Raw genomic sequence first — 19,416 nt, 5'->3', positions numbered from 1 at the left:
AAATGCACATCCTGTTGTGAATTTATATTGATGCTATGAAAACACTGAGCATGCAGGTAAAGTGCTATGAAAACACTGAGCATGCAGGTAAAGTGAACTGCTTTATTGGTAAACCTTACATGACTTGAGGATAGTGCTAATAAGCAACTGTGTAAGTCCACAGAAAGGCCAAAGCCCTGTGAATCTCACATTGCGCTAATCAGTCAAAAACAGCACATGTAGTGAGGCTACCAAATGTGTAGGCACCATCCGATAAGCCAAACCAAAATAAAAATCGATCCTAAACCAGAAAATGAGTATTGTATCAATATATTCTCCAGAAAGAAATGTAACCTACCAGACTCTATTTTATAAGTGAATACCATATAGTACTACTACTGAATTTCCATGTTTTTTAAAAGGAACATCAATAAAGAAAGAAGATAAAATTAAAGACAAAAACTTACTGCATTGGCACGCTGATCCCAGTCATGTTTGTCATCTGACAAAATTTCCCTGATTTTATTTAATGTTTCTTCGAGTTCTCGACTAGAATAAATCTTTAAAAAGAAGATTCAGAATTACAACAGCATTTCTTGCCATGAACAATATCAAAATTATGCCCTGATGTTCAAAACAATCTTTCACCTACTAAGTTTATTTCTCATTCTAGCACCATTCTAATGGAAAATGGAAATACATTATAGACAATAATAACACAAAACGCTTTATTTTCTTCCTTACTTGTTACCATTTTGCTATTTCTTCCCTCATAAATAACTTCAAATATGCTCTTAAAATGCTTTGTAATTTTAAAAACAAGATGTCAAATATCTAAGAATAAATAAAAGTCTAATTTCTCAAAATGACTTCAAGTGTATAACCTATCTTATTGCATTCATATACATATCACACAATGTTACCAAAAAGACATGTTTTAAGTTAGTTTTGATTTTCTCTCTTATGTCATGATAAACTATAGTCAGGATAGCTACATGTTTTGTTCCCTCTGGAGCCAACCCTTTGTCAAACTGCTATTCACCATTATTCTTTTATTCATTTAAAAAATATTCACATAACACAGAGGTACTATGCTAGGCAATGGGGAGACTATGGTTAGCCAAAATAGACATGGTCTTTGCTTTATGCAGAGTACAATCTACTCAGGGAGATTTTAAAAATCAATCAAATATGAAACTACAAATAGGAAGTCCCACAAAAGAAAACGAAAGTTTATAAATAAGAGGGGTTTGACCTATGAGGAAAGTCAAGATTGTGCTGAGAGCTAAATAATGTGTAGGATATCATTAGGCAAAGTGGAGAGATTTGATTTCCCTAGAGAGTTAATATCATGTGCAAAGGCTCTGTGACAAAGTAAATGAAAGAAGGCCAGAGTAAGGAATAAAAAGTATAAAGGGAACTGGGAGAAGAGCCAATGACCCAGGGGTGAGGATGGAACAGCAATAACCACATTGTTGATCATGGGAGGAGACAATGCAGAGGAATTAGAAATGAGAAATAGACTCCCGGTGATACCAACTGAGTCCCTTCATCAAATTGCCTTACATCTTTCACTTTTAACGCTATTAAATTCACCTTTTGCTTAACAGAGAGTAAGAGCAAGAGAGAGAGAAAGAAAGTGCTTGCAAACGCAAAGGAGAGCAAGGCATGAGACAAGGCTGGGACGAGGTAGATAGTGACCAGGTAACATTCTGTTATGTGGTTAAAGAAACTTCTGAGCTAGCTCTTTCCTGCCTCTCACCTTCTCTTCACAATACCCCTCTGCCATTTTCCAGAACGTTCCACCACCCCTAATCTTATGATGCATTCCCCTGGAACACAATGCAAGGGTCCCCTTCCCCCAGTAAGGAAGAAGAGAGTCAACTCAAAAATGTACTTCTTTAAACATTCTTTCAGCAGGTATACAAGCAAAAGAAGCTTGAAAACCCACTAAGTTAGGTATCTGTTGCAGTAGAATGATTCCTAGGTTTCTAACTTTTGTAATTGATTAAGTAATGGTTTACACACAGAGAATACTGGAAGACCATTATTTCAGTTTCAAACAGGATGTTTGAGGTGTCTGAGACATCTGAAAGAGGGCGTCAGGTAAACAATCACAGTGGACAAATCATTTTGGAACTCAGGAGAGATCTGGCTTGGAGGTTAAAATCTGGGCATTATCTAGATAAAACGTAGGAACTGAAGCCAGTGGTTTGAAGGAGGTGACTCAGTAAGAAAATAGAGAATGAGAAGACAGGGCCCAGAACTAACCCGTAAGAAATTCCAATATTCACCAGCCAAGTAGAGAAGGATGTGCTTATCAAAGAGACAGAGATGAAGTGACAAAGATGTAAAGGAAATAAAATGGAAGAACATTACATCACAAGCACCTAAAATTAAACACCAAAATAGTGGCTATAGTTAACAGTGCTAAACACTGATAAAAGAATAAGAAAAAAAAAAATTACAAACGGGTTGATTCTGGTGCCTCAACGATGATCAGTGATTTACTCAAGACCTGTTTCAATGTAAGAATAAGCTAGAAAGAAGTGGGATGAAGTGAGTAACAAGTTATAGAAATAACAAGTACAGACAACTCTTTTGGAAAAGCTGACTGTGAGGGTCAAAATAAAAAATAGTATCTGGAAGATACGGAGTCCAGTGAGACTTTTGTTTTTTTAATTGAAGAACCCAGTCACGTTAAGAGCTAAACAGAAAGAGCTTGAACCCACATGAGATTACTGATTGTGTAAATGTATTAAGGAAGCAGAAAACACTAGGCTTTGGAGCACTGGTGGAGGTGCTGGCCTTTGAAGAAGGACCATGTTCCTGGAGCAACAGGACAGAAGGAATGTACGGTAGAGAAGAATGTTAACAGAAAGATCATGCTCCCATTTGATGGTGACGGCTTATTTACTAAAGCAAGGGGCTGAGAGAAGAGAGGAGGACTGAGACAGGCTGATGGATAGAAAGGAAAGAAACATGTCTGATAGCTATATTAAGCAGAGAAATAACTGATCACAGAAACATAGTAAGGATATCAGATCGCTGAGGGCTCATTTTATGTGAATTCTACTAAAAATCATGAGCCCTAACATGTGACTTTCTCTAGCAGCACGGTTTCAGGACATAGAGAAAATAAAAAGTTGGGAATATCCACAGTTGTAGGTTTGTAAAATCTGTATTTTAAAAAAATCACTGTTTAATACTTTGTTATGAAAAAAAAAAAAACAGAGAAGCAAGGGATTTTAGCATAATATGTACAGTCCTACCACAAGAAACCATGGTATCAAAGCCTAGATAAGAAGGAAATCAAAGCATAGATGAGAAGGAAAGTATAAAGTGATGGATGATTAATTGAGAGTGAGTAGAAAAGACAATGGACTGAAGATCTTTGAAATCATGCAGAAGTAGTTGTTAGAACTTAAAAAAGCAAGGGAATCCTGGTCAGTAACGAGATACTTCAATTAACAACTTTGGAAACATAACAGTAACACACAGATGATATTAAAATCCAACGTGTGACTATGAACTGGGTAGCTATGGTGAAAGTGAGGAGGAGGTCAAGAAACTGAATTCATCAAACGTGTGAAAATTTAGGAAAATAATAATAGCTAACATATACTTCTTATACTTCATCTGTACTGTCATAGCTAGCCTCACAATAACCCTCGGCATAAGTACTAATAATTCCCATTTTAAGATGAGGAAACTGAAGCACAGAGGGTTAAGTAATGTACTAAGGTTTCACAGCTAGTGTGGCAGAGCTGGGATTCAAACCTAGGCAGCACTGGAATGTTGTCAAGATCAGTACATGCCAATAATAAGAAGGCTGGCCAGGGAGTATGAACCTCATATAAATGGGTATAGGAATAATGGTCACAAAGTAATAATGAGGAGTGAAAGCACAATAAACTTATTATCAATTACTAAGAGTATGAGAGCCAAGAATAATAAACAGCTTTATCTTTAAAGGGGTAAAAAAAAAAATCAGATTCTAATCAAGGAAAGAACATTGAATGGACCCTTTAAAAATGGGGTTAAAGCTTAGGGGAGTTACCGCTTATGAAAAAGATGTTTCCAAGGGAACAATGGAAGGTGTAGAACATTTACAGGGTGGTGAGGGTGGCAGAGAGGCCCAGCTGGAAGAAAGCAATGAGTAATTGTAAAATAGCCTTTTCCCCTCCATATAGTTGAGTAGCCCTTGGCTGCCCATACCATGATGTTACCAGTCTGATAAGAACATACTGAACAATACAAATATTCAAGTTCAACTAAGTTTTACTGATTGTTCCTACAACACTAATCTTCCCCTTATATGAAAGCCTGTAAAACACAAAAGGAGGAAGTGCTATGTTTCCCTATTATTTAAAAAGTATCTTAAAATAAGAAAAAATATACGTCTCAATAAAGGGATAAAATACAGTCAAACCAGACAACTTTTTAAAGCTTTCTTCTAACTTTTAAGATCTTAAATATCTTAAGGACAATTTTCCTTCCAAAGAGCTAAAAAGGTAACACAGGCAATAGAAGGTAGTTCGCAAGTAAAGCGATGTGAGAATATTTTCAAATAGACATGCTAAAGAGTATTCACACTCATCATACTGGTAAAAATATTTTGAGTTACAACAACAAGTATTGGCAAGTATTGGCAAGTATTGGCAAGGAGTCTGAACTGGTACAACAACCCTACAGGGTAACATCTAAGTAAACTTAAAGATTATAACCATGCAATTCTACTCCTGTGTTTATACCCTAAAGAAACTCCTACCTACAAATAATCAAGGACATATGTACAAAAATATTCATTGCAGGCTGGTGTGGTGGCTCACGCCTGTAAGCTCAACACTTTGGGAGGCCAAGGTGAGGAGTTGGAGACCAGCCTAACCAACACAGTGAAACCCCATCTCTACTAAAAATACAAAATATTAGCTGGACGTGGTGGCGGGGTGCCTGTAATTTCAGCTACTCAGGAAGCTGAGGCAGGAGAATCGCTTTAACCCAGGAGGTGAGAGGTTGCAGTGAGCCAAGATTGTACCACTGCACTCCAGTCTGGGCAACAGAGCAAGACTTCATCTCAAAAAAAAAAAAAAAAAAAAAAAAAAAAAAATCACTGCAGCATGATATGGAATAGCCAAAAACTAGAAACAACCTATGAACTCACTGTGGTCTGTTCATACAATAGAATACCATCTACCAATCCAAATGAATGAACTAGAATCACAAATTTTACATTGTGAAAAAATATAAATAACAACACAGTAAAAAGTCAGGTTGTAGAATGTTACATACAATATAACATTTATGTGTAGTTTTAAGTCATGGAAATAATACTCTTATTTATGCATGTGTCCACTTTACTTCAATAACATCTATATGAATGACTTCCAAATTTCTATCATCAACTAATCTAATACTCTGTGAGCTCAAAACTCATTAATTTAAGAATCTGAACACTGCAGTGTAATGTGATTCAACAATATGATTCAATTCTATTTCAGCCTCACTGAAAAATCACTTGAAAATCTAATTGTACCAACAAATAATGGCTTGGTGGTAATAAGCCAAATATTTTATTTATATAGCTATTTAACGAAAAAAAAATTCTTAAAAAGGGACAGAGACAAATAATTATATGAACAGGCACATAGGTAATATTCATGGGGAGTGCCACTGGTAGCCTTACCTGAACAGAAGGGACATCTGTAAAAGCTTTTATAAAATCATCTTCATCAACTGCTCCAGCACCTCCTTCCTTAGAAGCACCTGCTAATTAAAAGGAAATTAATTTCCTAAGATTCATTTTTGAGCATCTTAACATTAATGACAACATGAAAAATAAAACTTTTGATATCAACAAAAGTATAATTTTGAGAGATATTCCATTTTATAAGAAAGCATTTAAAAAATCTCCAACTTTCAGAAAGGTCAAGGTACTTTGTAATGCCGATTAAGTATAAGGTGCTAGCCTAGGCTGGTTGTAATATTCGAACTGTAAGAACACAGCCCCGAAACCCACCTCCCTATTCAATGCACTAGCAAACACACATAAACATAAGGATAAATGTTTTAAAAGTTGAATAGCAACTTAAAATGACACTAAATGTCAATAATTGATAGAGTGGTGCAGAAAATCTGTGTATGCTACTATCAGGAAAGCATTCATGAAAGAAATAGAGTTGAAATTAAACTTAATTACACAAACAAATCTTCCATTATTGCACATTGACAATAAAAAAGTAAACTTAGTAGGCAGTAGTTATTGAAGAGCCAATAATTAAGCTATTCTTTCAGCTCTAAACCTACTCTTCTATATATACTCTGCTTTGAGATGCTGAACCTAGTATTCATTAAACCAATTTTTCTGTTGATTTTAATGGTTTCCTCTCCTCTTAAACTCTGGCAATGGGGGTGTTGGAGAGAGACTGGAAGTTAAAGGAAGGGACCTGTTTCTTCCTGACTGCTTTCCATTCTTTGCAGTAGAATCCTAACAACTCTGGTAGACCACTCATTCCAGGAGCAGCACCTGACGCCAGTTTGCAGTTTTTCTAACACTCACTGAATCAGCTCACTGTGCCATCGCATAGCACCAACTAGCTTCCACCCTCTCCTTAGAGGTCTGAGTCCCAGATCTGTGGAGCCCCTGAGTTCTCATTCCCGAATGCAGGCTCCTTTTACAATGTGACTTTGCAGCTCATCCTATCCAAAAACAAAGTCCCTAACTAATAAGTGAGGCAGAGTACCCTACAATTCTTGAGTTGAGACAAGAGAGGCTAAGGCAGTTCTGACTGATGATTCCCCAGTGTCAAGCAGGAATAAATCTTCTCTGGAAGAAAGTTGTTTCTGGTAGGTCCAAAGGACTTCCACCAACTAAGTTCAAGCAATGAGTTCACAATCAAAGATCAAATACGCAAGAAGGCAAGAGTCACAGGGAACAGATAATACATTTGAGAACTGTCGATATTAGAATTGTCCAGTACAGATTACAGAACAGATGTGTATATGTTTAAAGAAATCAAGGATGGACTCAAAGATGACCAATCAACAAGAGGCCATTAGGAATAAACAGATGAACTTGGGGGTAGGAGGATGAAACAACTTGAACTAAGTAATACAACAGTTGAAATTTTTAAAAAAATTAAACATATTTAAGAACAAATTAGAGCTGGAAGATACACCTGAATACATTACCCAAAATGTGGCAAAAAGAAAGAGGAAATGGAAAGACATAAAGAGATACAAAAGACAGCATGAGAATATCTAATTAACATACATCTATTGGGGCGTCTGAAAGATATTTAACAAGAGATAACAGCTGTGAAATTTCCAGATTAATGAAACAAGAATCTTTATAAATTCAGGATGTGCAACATAACCCAAGCAGGATAAATAAAAAGAAATCCAAACCTAGAATTTGGCGGTGTAACTGCACAACTCCAAAGACGGAGACAGTAATCAGAGAAAGAAGAGATCACCTAGAAAGGAACAACAATTTGAACAACAGATTTCTCAAGTGCAATAGTGGAAGCCAGGGAGAATATACTAATAATATCTTGCAAGTTTTGAAAGAAGAAAATATTGGCAAAATATTATCTAAATTGTGTGCCTAGCAAAAGTAATTTTTTGGACTACAAGTGGAAAAAATTAGATGCGCTGAAAATGAATATAACAAAACCGTCATTACTATTTAAAATGATATGATGGTATCAGGGAGTGGCAAACTTGATCTATAAAGGGCCACACAGTAATATTTTCGGCTTCAAAAACTGAAGTGAGATAATGTATAAATTAACTGTTCAATGTAACCATTCTACAATGGATATGTATTTCAAAACATGCGGTACACAATAAATATACATAATTTTAGTTGTCTATATATATACACACACATATATAGTAAAATCATTCAAAATTCAACTTTCTAAGGTAGCTGGAAATAAAATCAATATACAAAAATCAATCTCATTGCTAAGCAGTAGCAACGAAGTTAGAAATTTTAAAGAGTGAAAAAATTTGGGAAAATAATAATTTTTAATGTAATATTAAAGTACTGAAATAAATGGAGAGCCAGGTGCCGTGGCTCACACCTGTAATCCCAGGACTTTGGGAGGCTGAGCCAGGCGGATTGCCTGAGCTCAGGAGTTTGGGACCAGCCTTGGCAATATGAAGAAACCATGTCTCTACTAAAAATAAAAAATAAAAAATAAAGAAAAAAACAGCCAGGAGTGGTGGTGTGTGCCTCTAATCTCAGGCACGAGAATCGCTTGAACCTGGGAGGCAGAGGTTGCAGTGAATGTGAGCTTAGATCGCGCCACTGCACTCCAGCCTGGGTGACAGAGCGAGACTCTGTCTCAAAAAAGAAAAAAAAAAAAAATTACAAATGAAATAAATGGAGAGATATTCCAAGCTCATGAACAAGAAGGAATGGTATCATGAAGTGTCCAGTCTTCCCTAGGTATTGCAATAATAATCAAGCTTCCAAAAAGGTTTCTTGTGGAACTTGTCAAGCTGATTCTAAAATCTGTTTGGAAGAGCAATGGGCCAAACATTCCCGCAGAAGAAAAGAGGGGCTACTTGCGCTGCCAAACATCAAGACTTACAAAGTTTTAGTGCAGGGATAGACGAACTAACCAAATAAATAAAATGGAAAGTTCTAAAACAGACTCACAAATGTAAGAAATTTTGACATATGAAAAAGAAGTGATTCAGATCAAAGGGGAAGGTAGAAACTATTCAATAATAATGTCCCAAAATTCAACAAAATGCAGAGACAATGGATTATTCGGTTTTTTTTCCTTGTCCCATATTAAAACTTACAGTAGACATTCTACTTCCCTTAGGAAAATGGTAGGCATCCAAACTCAAATCAAATACACAAACAAATATTCCCAAACCCACAGAGAGCAAATAAAATTACCCATATCCCTTGCTTTTTATACAAATAAGAGACAAATAACACTTCAAATTTCATTTCAAGTAAATGAGGAAAATATAAACATCCAAGACAAGCAATGTTAACTACAGAGCCTTTATTGAAAAAAATCAGAGGAAACTGTGTAGAAAAGAATCCTGGTAGTTGTATAACGTAGACACCAACTAAGGTTCTCTCTAGGACAAGAGGTAAATAGCAATTAGAAGTGAGAGGTATCCTTTTGAATCTTGGTGTATAAAGAAAAGGAAGAAACAAAAGATAAGGGCTCTATTCAAATAAGATGGTAATCACAGAATCAGAAGTAGAAAGCCCCCAACAAATCATGGAGTAAAGAAGGTGCATTTCACTATACCAACAGAAGAGGGCACTCTTAAACTTAAAAACTAAGCAAACCTTTTTTTCCTGGCCTCAAGGAATCCACTTGTTTCTTGAGGTCTATGAAAATCCAATATATATCATCATAAACAAAATAAAGAATCTGACATCTATACTGTTCTCCAATAAGAAAACAAAAGAACAGAAATATTTTCTGCTGATAAAAGTAACTCCCTAAAATTAAAAAAACACCTACCAAGAAGGAAAAAACTATAACATAATTCTCCAACATAAATTCAATATAACTAAACAGCAATTATAGGTATAAAAGAAAGATGAATGAGAATATAAAAAATTCTGAATATATATAAAAGATACGAAAAGACAGCTGGCTAAAGTCAGGAAAAAATTTTTGTTTGTTTATTTGTTTTATTCATTGAGACAGAGTTTGGCTCTGTTGTCCAGGCTGGAGTGTAGTGGCGTGATCTCAGCTCACTACAACCTCCGCCTCCTAGGTTCAAGTGATTCTCTTGCCTCAACCTCCAGAGTAGCTGGAACTACTATAGGCACGTGCCACCACACCCGGCTAATTTTTATATTTTTAGTGGAGACAAGGTTTCACCATATTGGCCAGGCTGGTATTGAACTACTGACCTCAAGTGATCCACCCACTTCGGCCTCCCAAAGTGCTGGGATTACAGGCGTGAGCCACTATGCCTGGCCAAAAATTTTGTTTAAAGACAAAATCACCTGAGAAATAAACAGTAAATTACCAACTATCCAAGAGAGAATAAGTATATTCTGGTTTGAATTTTAAAAGCTATAAAAAATATTCTTAGAACAACTGAGAAAACTTAAATATGTAGATGAGCTGACTAAAAGGAAGTGAATATATAGGTTAGTAAATTTACAGAAAATGAAAGAGCTAGAGAAATAAATAACATCACAAAGAAATGAGACAAATACAGAACAATCTTAAAAAACAACTGGCCTAGACTCCAAAAAGTCAATGACACAGAGATAAAAACTGATGAGGGAACTGTTTTACAGATAACACTATAGAATTCTCAGGTGTGGTGGCTCGCATCTGTAATCCCAGCACTTTGGGAGGCCAAGGCAGGTGGATCACTGGAGGTCAGGAATTCAAAACTAGCCAGGCAACATGCTGAAACCCCGTCTTTACTAAAAACACAAAAATTAGCTGGGCATGGTGGTGGGCACCTGTAGTCCCAGCTACTTGAAAGGCCGAGGCAGGAGAATCGCTTGACCTGGCAGGTGGAGGTCGCAGTGAGCCGAGATCACGCCTCTGCACTCCAGCCTTAGCAAGACAGCAAGACTCCATCTCAAAAGAAGAAGAAGAAAAAAATCTGAACTTCACTAGAATATAAACTCCAAGAGGCCAACGTCTTTTGTTCATTTACATTTCCCACAGACTTCAAAACTAGCAGCACACTAAAAGCCTTCAGTAAATATTTGCAAGCTGTTGGCCAGACAGATAGGTAGAGGAAAAAAATGGAAAATAAAGAATCACTATTTTTTACCTATCACAATGGCAATAATTAATGAGGCTGGTATATTCAATGCTGCAGAAGGTAAAATATTGTCTTTATTAAAATTAAAAACACATAAAGCCTTTGATTAAACAATTCCATTTAGAGGAGTTTATTTTATAAAATAGAAACAGCAGAATTTCAAAACATGTAAGCACATGAAGATCTGAATTTTCTGCAATGACTTAAAGATGCAAACAACCTGAATGACATCGACAAGGAAAGAGTTTATTAAATCATGGTGCATCAATAATGTGGAATACTGTATCACTAATTAAAAGGATGCAATAGCCGTCATTCTTGATGCTGAAGGATGTTCTGTGAAAGCAACTTGCGAAGTTTTTATTAGTATGTTTAATACGGGAAAAATAAAACCTAATATGAGTGCCTACATAAATGAACATGGAGTAATATGTTGAAGAATACATATCAAACTTAACATTAGTTACACCTCAGGGTGATGGGATTAGAGAAGCAAGATGTTATTAAAGTTTTTTAAAACTCTCCATTGTTTAACAATGAGGATGACTTTCATTCTTTTTAAAAATCAAATTGTCTTTCAATTCTTTTCATTAGTAAGAAATACATAAACTGGTTTTAAAGAGAGAAATGATCAGTTAATGAAAAAAATAGTTTATATTTACATGTCCTTTATAGAAACAATGCTTCTTACCAAATCAACTATATTAGAATGTAAGTGATAAATGTAAGCTGAGCATGCAGTTATTATAATTTCTACTTCATATGGATCAACTATAATGATTCTAACTAATGGAAAATTCTTCATATGTGAGACCTACAATAGTAACATTTCACTCTTTTCTGAGGTAAACCTTCAATTTGTATTCCCATAAGAGACTTCACAATTTTCTAACACCCAAATTTAAGTCAAAAAGTACAGGCAAATAAAGTATGAGAGGACCAAAATGCTAACAATAATTAACACTAGCTGGCAGAATAATGGGCAGGTACTGTATCTTTTTGTAGTAAGTGTAAAACCATGAATTAAACATTCCATATGGTCCTTTTTTTTTTTTTTTTTTTTTGAAGACAAGGTCTCGCTGTCACATAGGTTGGAGCACAGTGGTGTGATTACAGTGCACTACAGCCTCAACCTCCTGGGTTCAAGTGATCCTCCCATCTCAGCCTCCTTAGTAGCTGGGACTATAGGTATGGGCCATCACACCCAGATAATTTTTGTATTTTGTGTACAGACAGGGTTTTGCCATGGTGCCCAGGCTGGTTTCAAACTCCTGGGCTCAAGTGATCTGCCCACCTCCACCTCCCCAAGTGCTGTTATTACAGGTGTAAGCCACCATGTCCAGCCCCGATATGGTCCTCTTTGTTGATTAATATGGAGCCTTGCACATAGTAAGCTCTATACACAAATGTAAATAGAAACAGTAACTTATCCACAGAAAGGCTAGGTCTTCAGTTGGCCTATTCAATTTCTCTTAAACATTTTCAATTCCTCAAAAAATAAACCTCGCACAATAAAATGTCTTTGTCACTTTAATTTTTGCACAGGAGGTAAAACAAAACTGGTGTCAAATAATATCATTACAGTAAAACACATATTCTTATACATAGTAAGAAATAACGTAACTTACTGTTTTAGAGTTAAAATAATTTATATGTTATTTACTCAAAGCATACATACTGTATAATCAAAGTTAACACAGAAAGCATCAGGGATGGATAGTCAAGGATCTGGGATTCACAGTAATTTCAGACAGACTGGTGACTGGCTAATCCCTAAATTCCAGATTTCGATAATAGTGATCTGCTATACGGGATTAAAAATAATATGTACCATATGCAGTATTACTTAGGAGATTACCCAGAGATGATACAAGAGGAAGCCCCTGACAGTGGGTCAAGCACTGGATTCTCGTCTTATCTTGTCTCATTAGATGGTTACTAATAACCATCTGATCTTGGGCACATCATTCAATGCTCTGAGGCTCAATCTCTCTTCCTGAATCTGGGTCAGATCATCTTTAACACCCCTTTAAGGTGAAAATCTTCTGAGTTTTAGTATCTTCTTCAGTAAGGGAAGAAGAGAGGAAGAAAACAAAACCAAAACACAGAAGTGTTATTTGGTTTCATAGAAAGCTCAAAAACAAAATAATACGGTCTACTAGTCAAAATTTGGGATTCCAGAATTAAAAAACAAAATTCTTAAGGTTTGTTTTATTACATATACTGATTCTTGTGATCTTTATTTGTTCAAAAGAAAAACAATTTTGTTGTCTGCATGAAGGGAAAAATGGGAATAACTAGCATCATTTGTAGAAAATAGATATTCAGACATTCTTAAAATTTCAGGTCAGACATAAAGTAAAGTAAAACAAATAGAAAATATCCTAAAGATTATTAGTAAGTACTACTATATGTAAAATTGCAGTAATCACCTAATTATAAGAACTGAAAGTTAAAACGATTTCAAAGTAGTCTTTGACATTAGATAGAAACAATACAGAGAAAATACACTGTCCACTAGAGTGAGTGAGTGAGTGAGTGAGTGAGTTGAGTGAGTGAGTACAAGAGAACTTTAAGAATTGAAGATTTGGTCAATGATGTGTCTCAATGATTACATACAAGCTTCAATAACAAATCACTAACCTCACAATCTGGTACTAGTTATTTTTAAAATGATAATTATATCATCATCTAATTCAACCCTTATTTTTGAAGAAGAGTAGCAGCCAAAATGATTGATACAGGAATAGGGATATTGTAATCCAGAAAATAAACTTGAAGAAGGCAATTTCAACAAGAAAATACTGAAAAGCATTTCTATTTACAATGTAAAAATTAAAGGTCTGCTTATTCCAAATGCTCTATTTTGCTGGCAATCATACTAGTTGAGCTTTAAAACGACTGATTTATGGATGCCGAAAAGTAGTGATCATTTCTGTAGATTACAATCTCAGTGCTATAGAATCTAAAAGAAACCTTATTTACCAATAGAAATTAGTATGATGGCAGTATAACAAAGTGATTTTTGTGCTTTGCCCTCTTATTAGATAAATGACCCTGGGCAAGTTACTTCTCCAAATTACAGTTTGCTCATCAGTAAAATCAGTTTGCTCAGAGATGTTTTTATATACATATATTCTTTCATTTAAATCTCAGAATCTTTCATTTTGAAATTTAAATGAAAGAATATATATAAGAACATTTAAGAATTGTATTAAAAATTGTTACCTAAAATACTGTAAAGACATAAGTATTTTAAATAATCAGGTACTTTCAACAATTCTAGTAAACATTGAGCCAAAAGAAAGAAAAATGTGTTTATCTAAATTCCTATTATGAAGTTAGAAGTGTTATTCAGAAAACAGACTATTTGAGAATTTATTTTATCCTTATTCTAATTAGTAAGGCACAAAGGTAACATTTTGACACTTACATAATATGGATTTTATAGCAATGATATTTATATTGGTATGAACCTAGCCATAGCCTTTCTTTCAAGTCTCCTTGGCTTAAAGGCTACACAATTATCAATACAATATGAGAAGAAAAGGTTGGCATACGAAGGCCAAAGAACAAAGCAAATTAACATACACTAAAGATTAAACACAAGACTTATGAGCTTTAATTAACTGGATAGGATACTTTGCTAAAAATAGCATACAGCCCTAATCTTGATAGGTATCTCTAGAAGAAGTAAAATACATTCCAAAACTACAAAAGCAGATTAAGTCACGATTCCAAAGAAGCTCACTGTATTTTTTTTTATTTTGGTAATCTCACTTGAAAACGAGATTTGTCAAACCCAGTGGGCTGTGTCAAGCTTATGTCACTATTATACATTTCCACCTACTATATTCCTTTAATTAGAAGCTAATTACATTTATCTATTTATTATATACCTTGGAATAGCAAATAATACATTTAGACTGAATCACCACCATTCAATGTAAAATCACGGGAAAGAGAATGTATAGTCCAGAAAACAGAATAGTCATGAAGAGAAACAGAACAATCTTCAAGTATTCGAAAGTATGTTGACAAATAATTCATTTTCCCCGCATATGCTACAAGGAGGTAGATTTTAATGCAACATAAAAAAGAATTTGTTTATTCAGAATTGAAATGGGCTTGTTTCTGGAAAATACTTTGCCAAACTGAAAGAACGCTAAAAATCCCTGCTCTTTCGATCCAGTGAACTTTAGAAATTTATTCCAAAGAAATCATTGCAGATGTGCTGAAAGATATATATAAAAGAATGCTGACACGGTTTATAGAAGGAGAAAAGGCTTACAGCAACCTAGGTATTGTTTAGCCATGAATAATTTTCAATTAATAATATAAGACAATGAGAAAATGCTTAGGGTAAAATATAAGTTAGAAAAAACTATATAATGAATAGAGCCAATTTTGTTCTTCTCCCAAGAAAATATCTGTATACGTAAAATAATTGGAAAAGTAACTGGAAGAAAATCATAATTTAGAGGTTGATTATGTCTATGTATAGTGGCACGGCAGGTAATTTTTGTTCTAAATTTTAATTCAGAGCAGATGGTACTACTTTAATCAAGTTGAATAATCATCTATCAGGAATTTTATTAAAAAACTATGTGACTCCCAAAGTCTTTTCCAACTCAAAAATTCTACAACAGGCCGGGCGCGGTGGCTCAAGCCTGTAATCCCAGCACTTTGGGAGGCCGAGACGGGCGGATCACGAGGTCAGGAGATCGAGACCATCCTCGCTAATATGGTGAAACCCCGTCTCTACTAAAAAATACAAAAAACTAGCCGGGCAAGGTGGCGGGCGCCTGTAGTCCCAGCTACTTGGGAGGCTGAGGCAGGAGAATGGCGTAAACCCGGGGGGCGGAGCTTGCAGTGAGCTGAGATCCGGCCACTGCACTCCAGCCTGGGCGACAGAGCAAGACTCCGTCTCAAAAAAAAAAAATCTACAACTGTAAGAAAACTTTCCACAACCAATTTAAAAATCAACAAGTCTCTCTGCCAAGACCAGAAAACTAAAGTTGATTTTCAAAGAAGGACTGACAGCCAAGAATGGCATTTATTTCAGAAGTAATATCAATATCCTCTGGCCAGCAGCTCTTTTTTTAGATAGAAAAATGGGCAATGAACCTAAATGAGCTGTGATTAAAAAAAACAAAAACAAAAAAACAAGAATATACCTGCAATTGCCAAAATGAAGAAGGAGGAAGAAGAGGAAGAGAAAAAGGAGAAAGGAATGAAGGCTTCTCCCTTATTTTTGGCAGAAAGGCTGCTGTCTAGATGGCTGATAAAATCTTTAAGTGATTAATTAGCACATTCATGAAAGCTACTTAACCTTTTCATTTAACTAGTAGGAACAGAAACTACAAGAATGGGGGTGGGGAGCTTAAGAAAGTTTATCCTTTTTACAAAAGAGTACCTGATTATATCAATATGATTAATATCAGAATTAAGTGGTTCATGATAGGTAAATTTCAATTTTCTTCTAAAAAGATACCAAACCATGAAAAAAAAAAATTACAAACCACTGATTCAATTCATAAAATGTTAAATATTATCACCACAAATCTCAAATATTCATCTATTTTAAGCTAAAAAGACAGTTTCATAAAATTATTATAATATAGATTAGAATTCTGTAATTCAAAATTAAGAAAAATATTCTCCTTGTAATGACTGAAGAGAGCTATTTGTTATAAAAGGAAGAAACCAAAAAATGTCATAAACTTTTTACTAGCGGTAAATAGGAACGCAACATAATAACTATCTTCTAATAGGATATCATAACTAACATTTGGATGAGAATATAACCACAAAATTACAAGACAAAAGAAAATAATTAAAATCTAAAGTACATATAACTTGAAACATCCAGAGAAATCAGTAAGACATTTTAATTCCAGCTATTTAGTTGCATGTGCATATATATTTATACACACATGTGTATGTATATATATCATACCATCTTTATTGCTAGTTTAAACAGAAGATAGTTTAAATGAAATACTTATGGTAGTTTTTCTATATTTAGAATCTCATATGATGGGAAAAAATTGGAGGTTGTATAGAAAGATCAAGGGAACACAAATCCTTATGGAACCTGGTCAAGATATACAGCTTATTATTCTTTCCTTTTGGTTTTAATAAAAGTACTATAGACAAAAGAAAAAACAAAATCCTCAAGACCGTGATTTTCTCACCAGTTATTGTAAACAAGGAAAGATCTGTTTTCCCAAAATATCACAACTAAGACATAAATTTATTTTTAAAAAGGAAAGGAAAGGAAGGAAAAGAGAAAGAGATTACCATCCTTTTAGAATTAAATACTTACCCTTATTTTCATAGATTCACTTTATTAAGAAGATTTGGCAGAAACTAACACCGGAAATATACTCATGGTTTTCTAATTAACACATGAAAGAATATCCACTAAAAAATTTAAAGATAAACAATATGCCAAAAACAGTTCTAATATGATCAATGATATGCTATGTGTTGTAAAATTGCATGAAACCTGCTTTTTCTTATTTTCCTATTATGACTTAATACAGGAACCATTTTTGAGGCAATTTTACTTGACCACCACCCATCTCCTATTGTGACAAATGATTCAATACCCAGTATCTTCAACCATTTTTTAAATGCTGCAGTATTTAAGACTTACTACCTAGAGGAAGGTGTAAAACATTACATAATTCAACATTTTGTAATAGCTATTGTACTTGAAAATTAGTAGCCAAATTCTGAAAACCTGTTCTCTGCTTAAAAAATAAAAAAAAACCCAAAAAACTTCCATAAATCTTTTTCAAAATGGCATCTGAAAAAAAAAATACCCTCAAGAAGAGACTAATTCACATATGTTCTTAGAGGAAATAGCAGTATACAATATTTTATACATTTCAAAAGGGTATCATATTCTTCTGAGTGTTGCAACAGACTCCAGATCTGCAATCGTGCTGCAGTCATGAATAAACATATTCCTCTGAAGTTCTAAGTATGTGTGGCCATATCAAGGGCATGGAGCATGCATAACAGATTCGAAATGGATTTACATTACCTCCAACCTTAGGGCCACCTGCTGAACCAGGCTTCCTTGCACTGTTGACAGGATTTCCGGATGTTTTAGGTGCAGGAACCTTGAAGGCTGAAGCAGCTGATGACGGCCTATTTCCATCCACTGATTCTTCATCATCGAAGCTTTTATCTGCACAAAGCATTCGAAAAATGTATTTAAGAGAACTAAGCTTTGATCCATTTTCCCTAAAGCTAAAAAATAAAATAAAGCCATATATAAAATCATTACTTTGGTAAGATATATCATACACAATAAAGGTCCTTTGAATAAGCATTTATATATTGGCTAACACCATATAAAATAATCCTCTGTAATTCAAAAACAAAATGCAGTATTTTCACACTTCTTACTTATACATATTAAGTCAAAACATAAAACAAAACATTAACTCTAAAGGTAGTAAAAGTATTTTCATGTTTTGCTACTCTGCATTTTCTGCCAGCTCCTCCCATAGTGTATCTTCTAGCATGCCCTGCCTTATTCCTTATACCCAGATGCTGCAACTTACAATCACAGATCCGTTTGCAAATCAGTCGCCTCATTCCTCTGAAAGCTCTTAATTTCCCTCACCCTAGGAGGCTCCCAATAGTTCACATGGCCAAATACAGTAAATTCGATACTAATCAAAGATTCTACCAAAAAAAGACAGAAACAACCACAGAACCACCACTGAGGTTTGTGCCGGCATTTTTCTTTCTCTTCCCTGCCCTAGGTGCTGTAACAGCCAATCAGCTACAAGGTGACATCATCTTATGGCAGCTACTGCCAGATGAAAGGTAAAAATTCTCCATGCATCTAAAAAATTCTCTATTAGCTATAATCTTTATTCTATATCAAAATTTCAAAGGCATTCAAAACTAAAGGTTTAGAAATCTATGTTTTTCTTATTTGACATGAAAATATATATAAATAGAAAATAAGGTTTTATGCAATATTCATTCTGCTGGGATGCTTATTGCATCAGTAAAGCATAGACTGCCACAGTGCTCATTACTGTGCATAATTAACTCTGTAATCTTAAAATCTGCTCTTTATTTAAGCCATAGAAACCAAACAAAACAATTTGTTTTCATAAATGATTCTACAAGGCTCCTTTCGGAATATGAACGACCACACTAGTATCATCTACTTATATGCAAATGAAACACCTCCCAGCATCCTCTCTCTCACTCTCTCACACACACACACACACACACATACACACACACACACTATGTATTCTACTCTCCTGAGAAGATGGTTTTCTCTAGGATCCTGCACAAATCAACCATGACAAACAACATGGGAGAGGCAGAGAAGCAGCTTTACCACACACTTCAGATGAATATGCCAGAATCTTTTCCTTTCAATGGACTTTCTTTACTTAAACAAATACCCAGTCACCTAGAATTAAATAATTCCTATAAAGAGATACTATTATTTTAAAGAAAATAACTGTTTTAATATATAACTATTTAATATAACTATTAAATATATTTTAATGAAAATATGCCAAGAAAGTTTTAAGACTTTTATTTATTAAAAGAAAAAAGAATCAAATAGACACTCTAAAGCCACACTCTATTTCAGAAAGTGTTTTTAAGTAA

General features: G+C 34.7%; 1 protein-coding gene across 1 annotated transcript in view; it reads right to left on the bottom strand.

The window, feature by feature from the left end:
- Positions 1 to 19,416, bottom strand: part of CLASP2 (cytoplasmic linker associated protein 2) — a 222,189-nt gene that overhangs the window by 136,670 nt on the left and 66,103 nt on the right. Inside the window, 3 exon segments of the mRNA XM_017892934.1 lie at positions 447 to 539; positions 5,666 to 5,745; positions 17,813 to 17,959. Of these exon segments, the coding sequence (XP_017748423.1) occupies positions 447 to 539; positions 5,666 to 5,745; positions 17,813 to 17,959 (320 nt within the window).

This window comes from Rhinopithecus bieti, unplaced genomic scaffold (genome assembly GCF_001698545.2).
Source record: "Rhinopithecus bieti isolate Rb0 unplaced genomic scaffold, ASM169854v2 scaffold_22039, whole genome shotgun sequence".
Lineage (NCBI taxonomy): Eukaryota > Metazoa > Chordata > Mammalia > Primates > Cercopithecidae > Rhinopithecus > Rhinopithecus bieti.
Note: the sequence above shows the minus strand (reverse complement) of the source record. Positions and strands in the feature narration are given on the sequence as shown.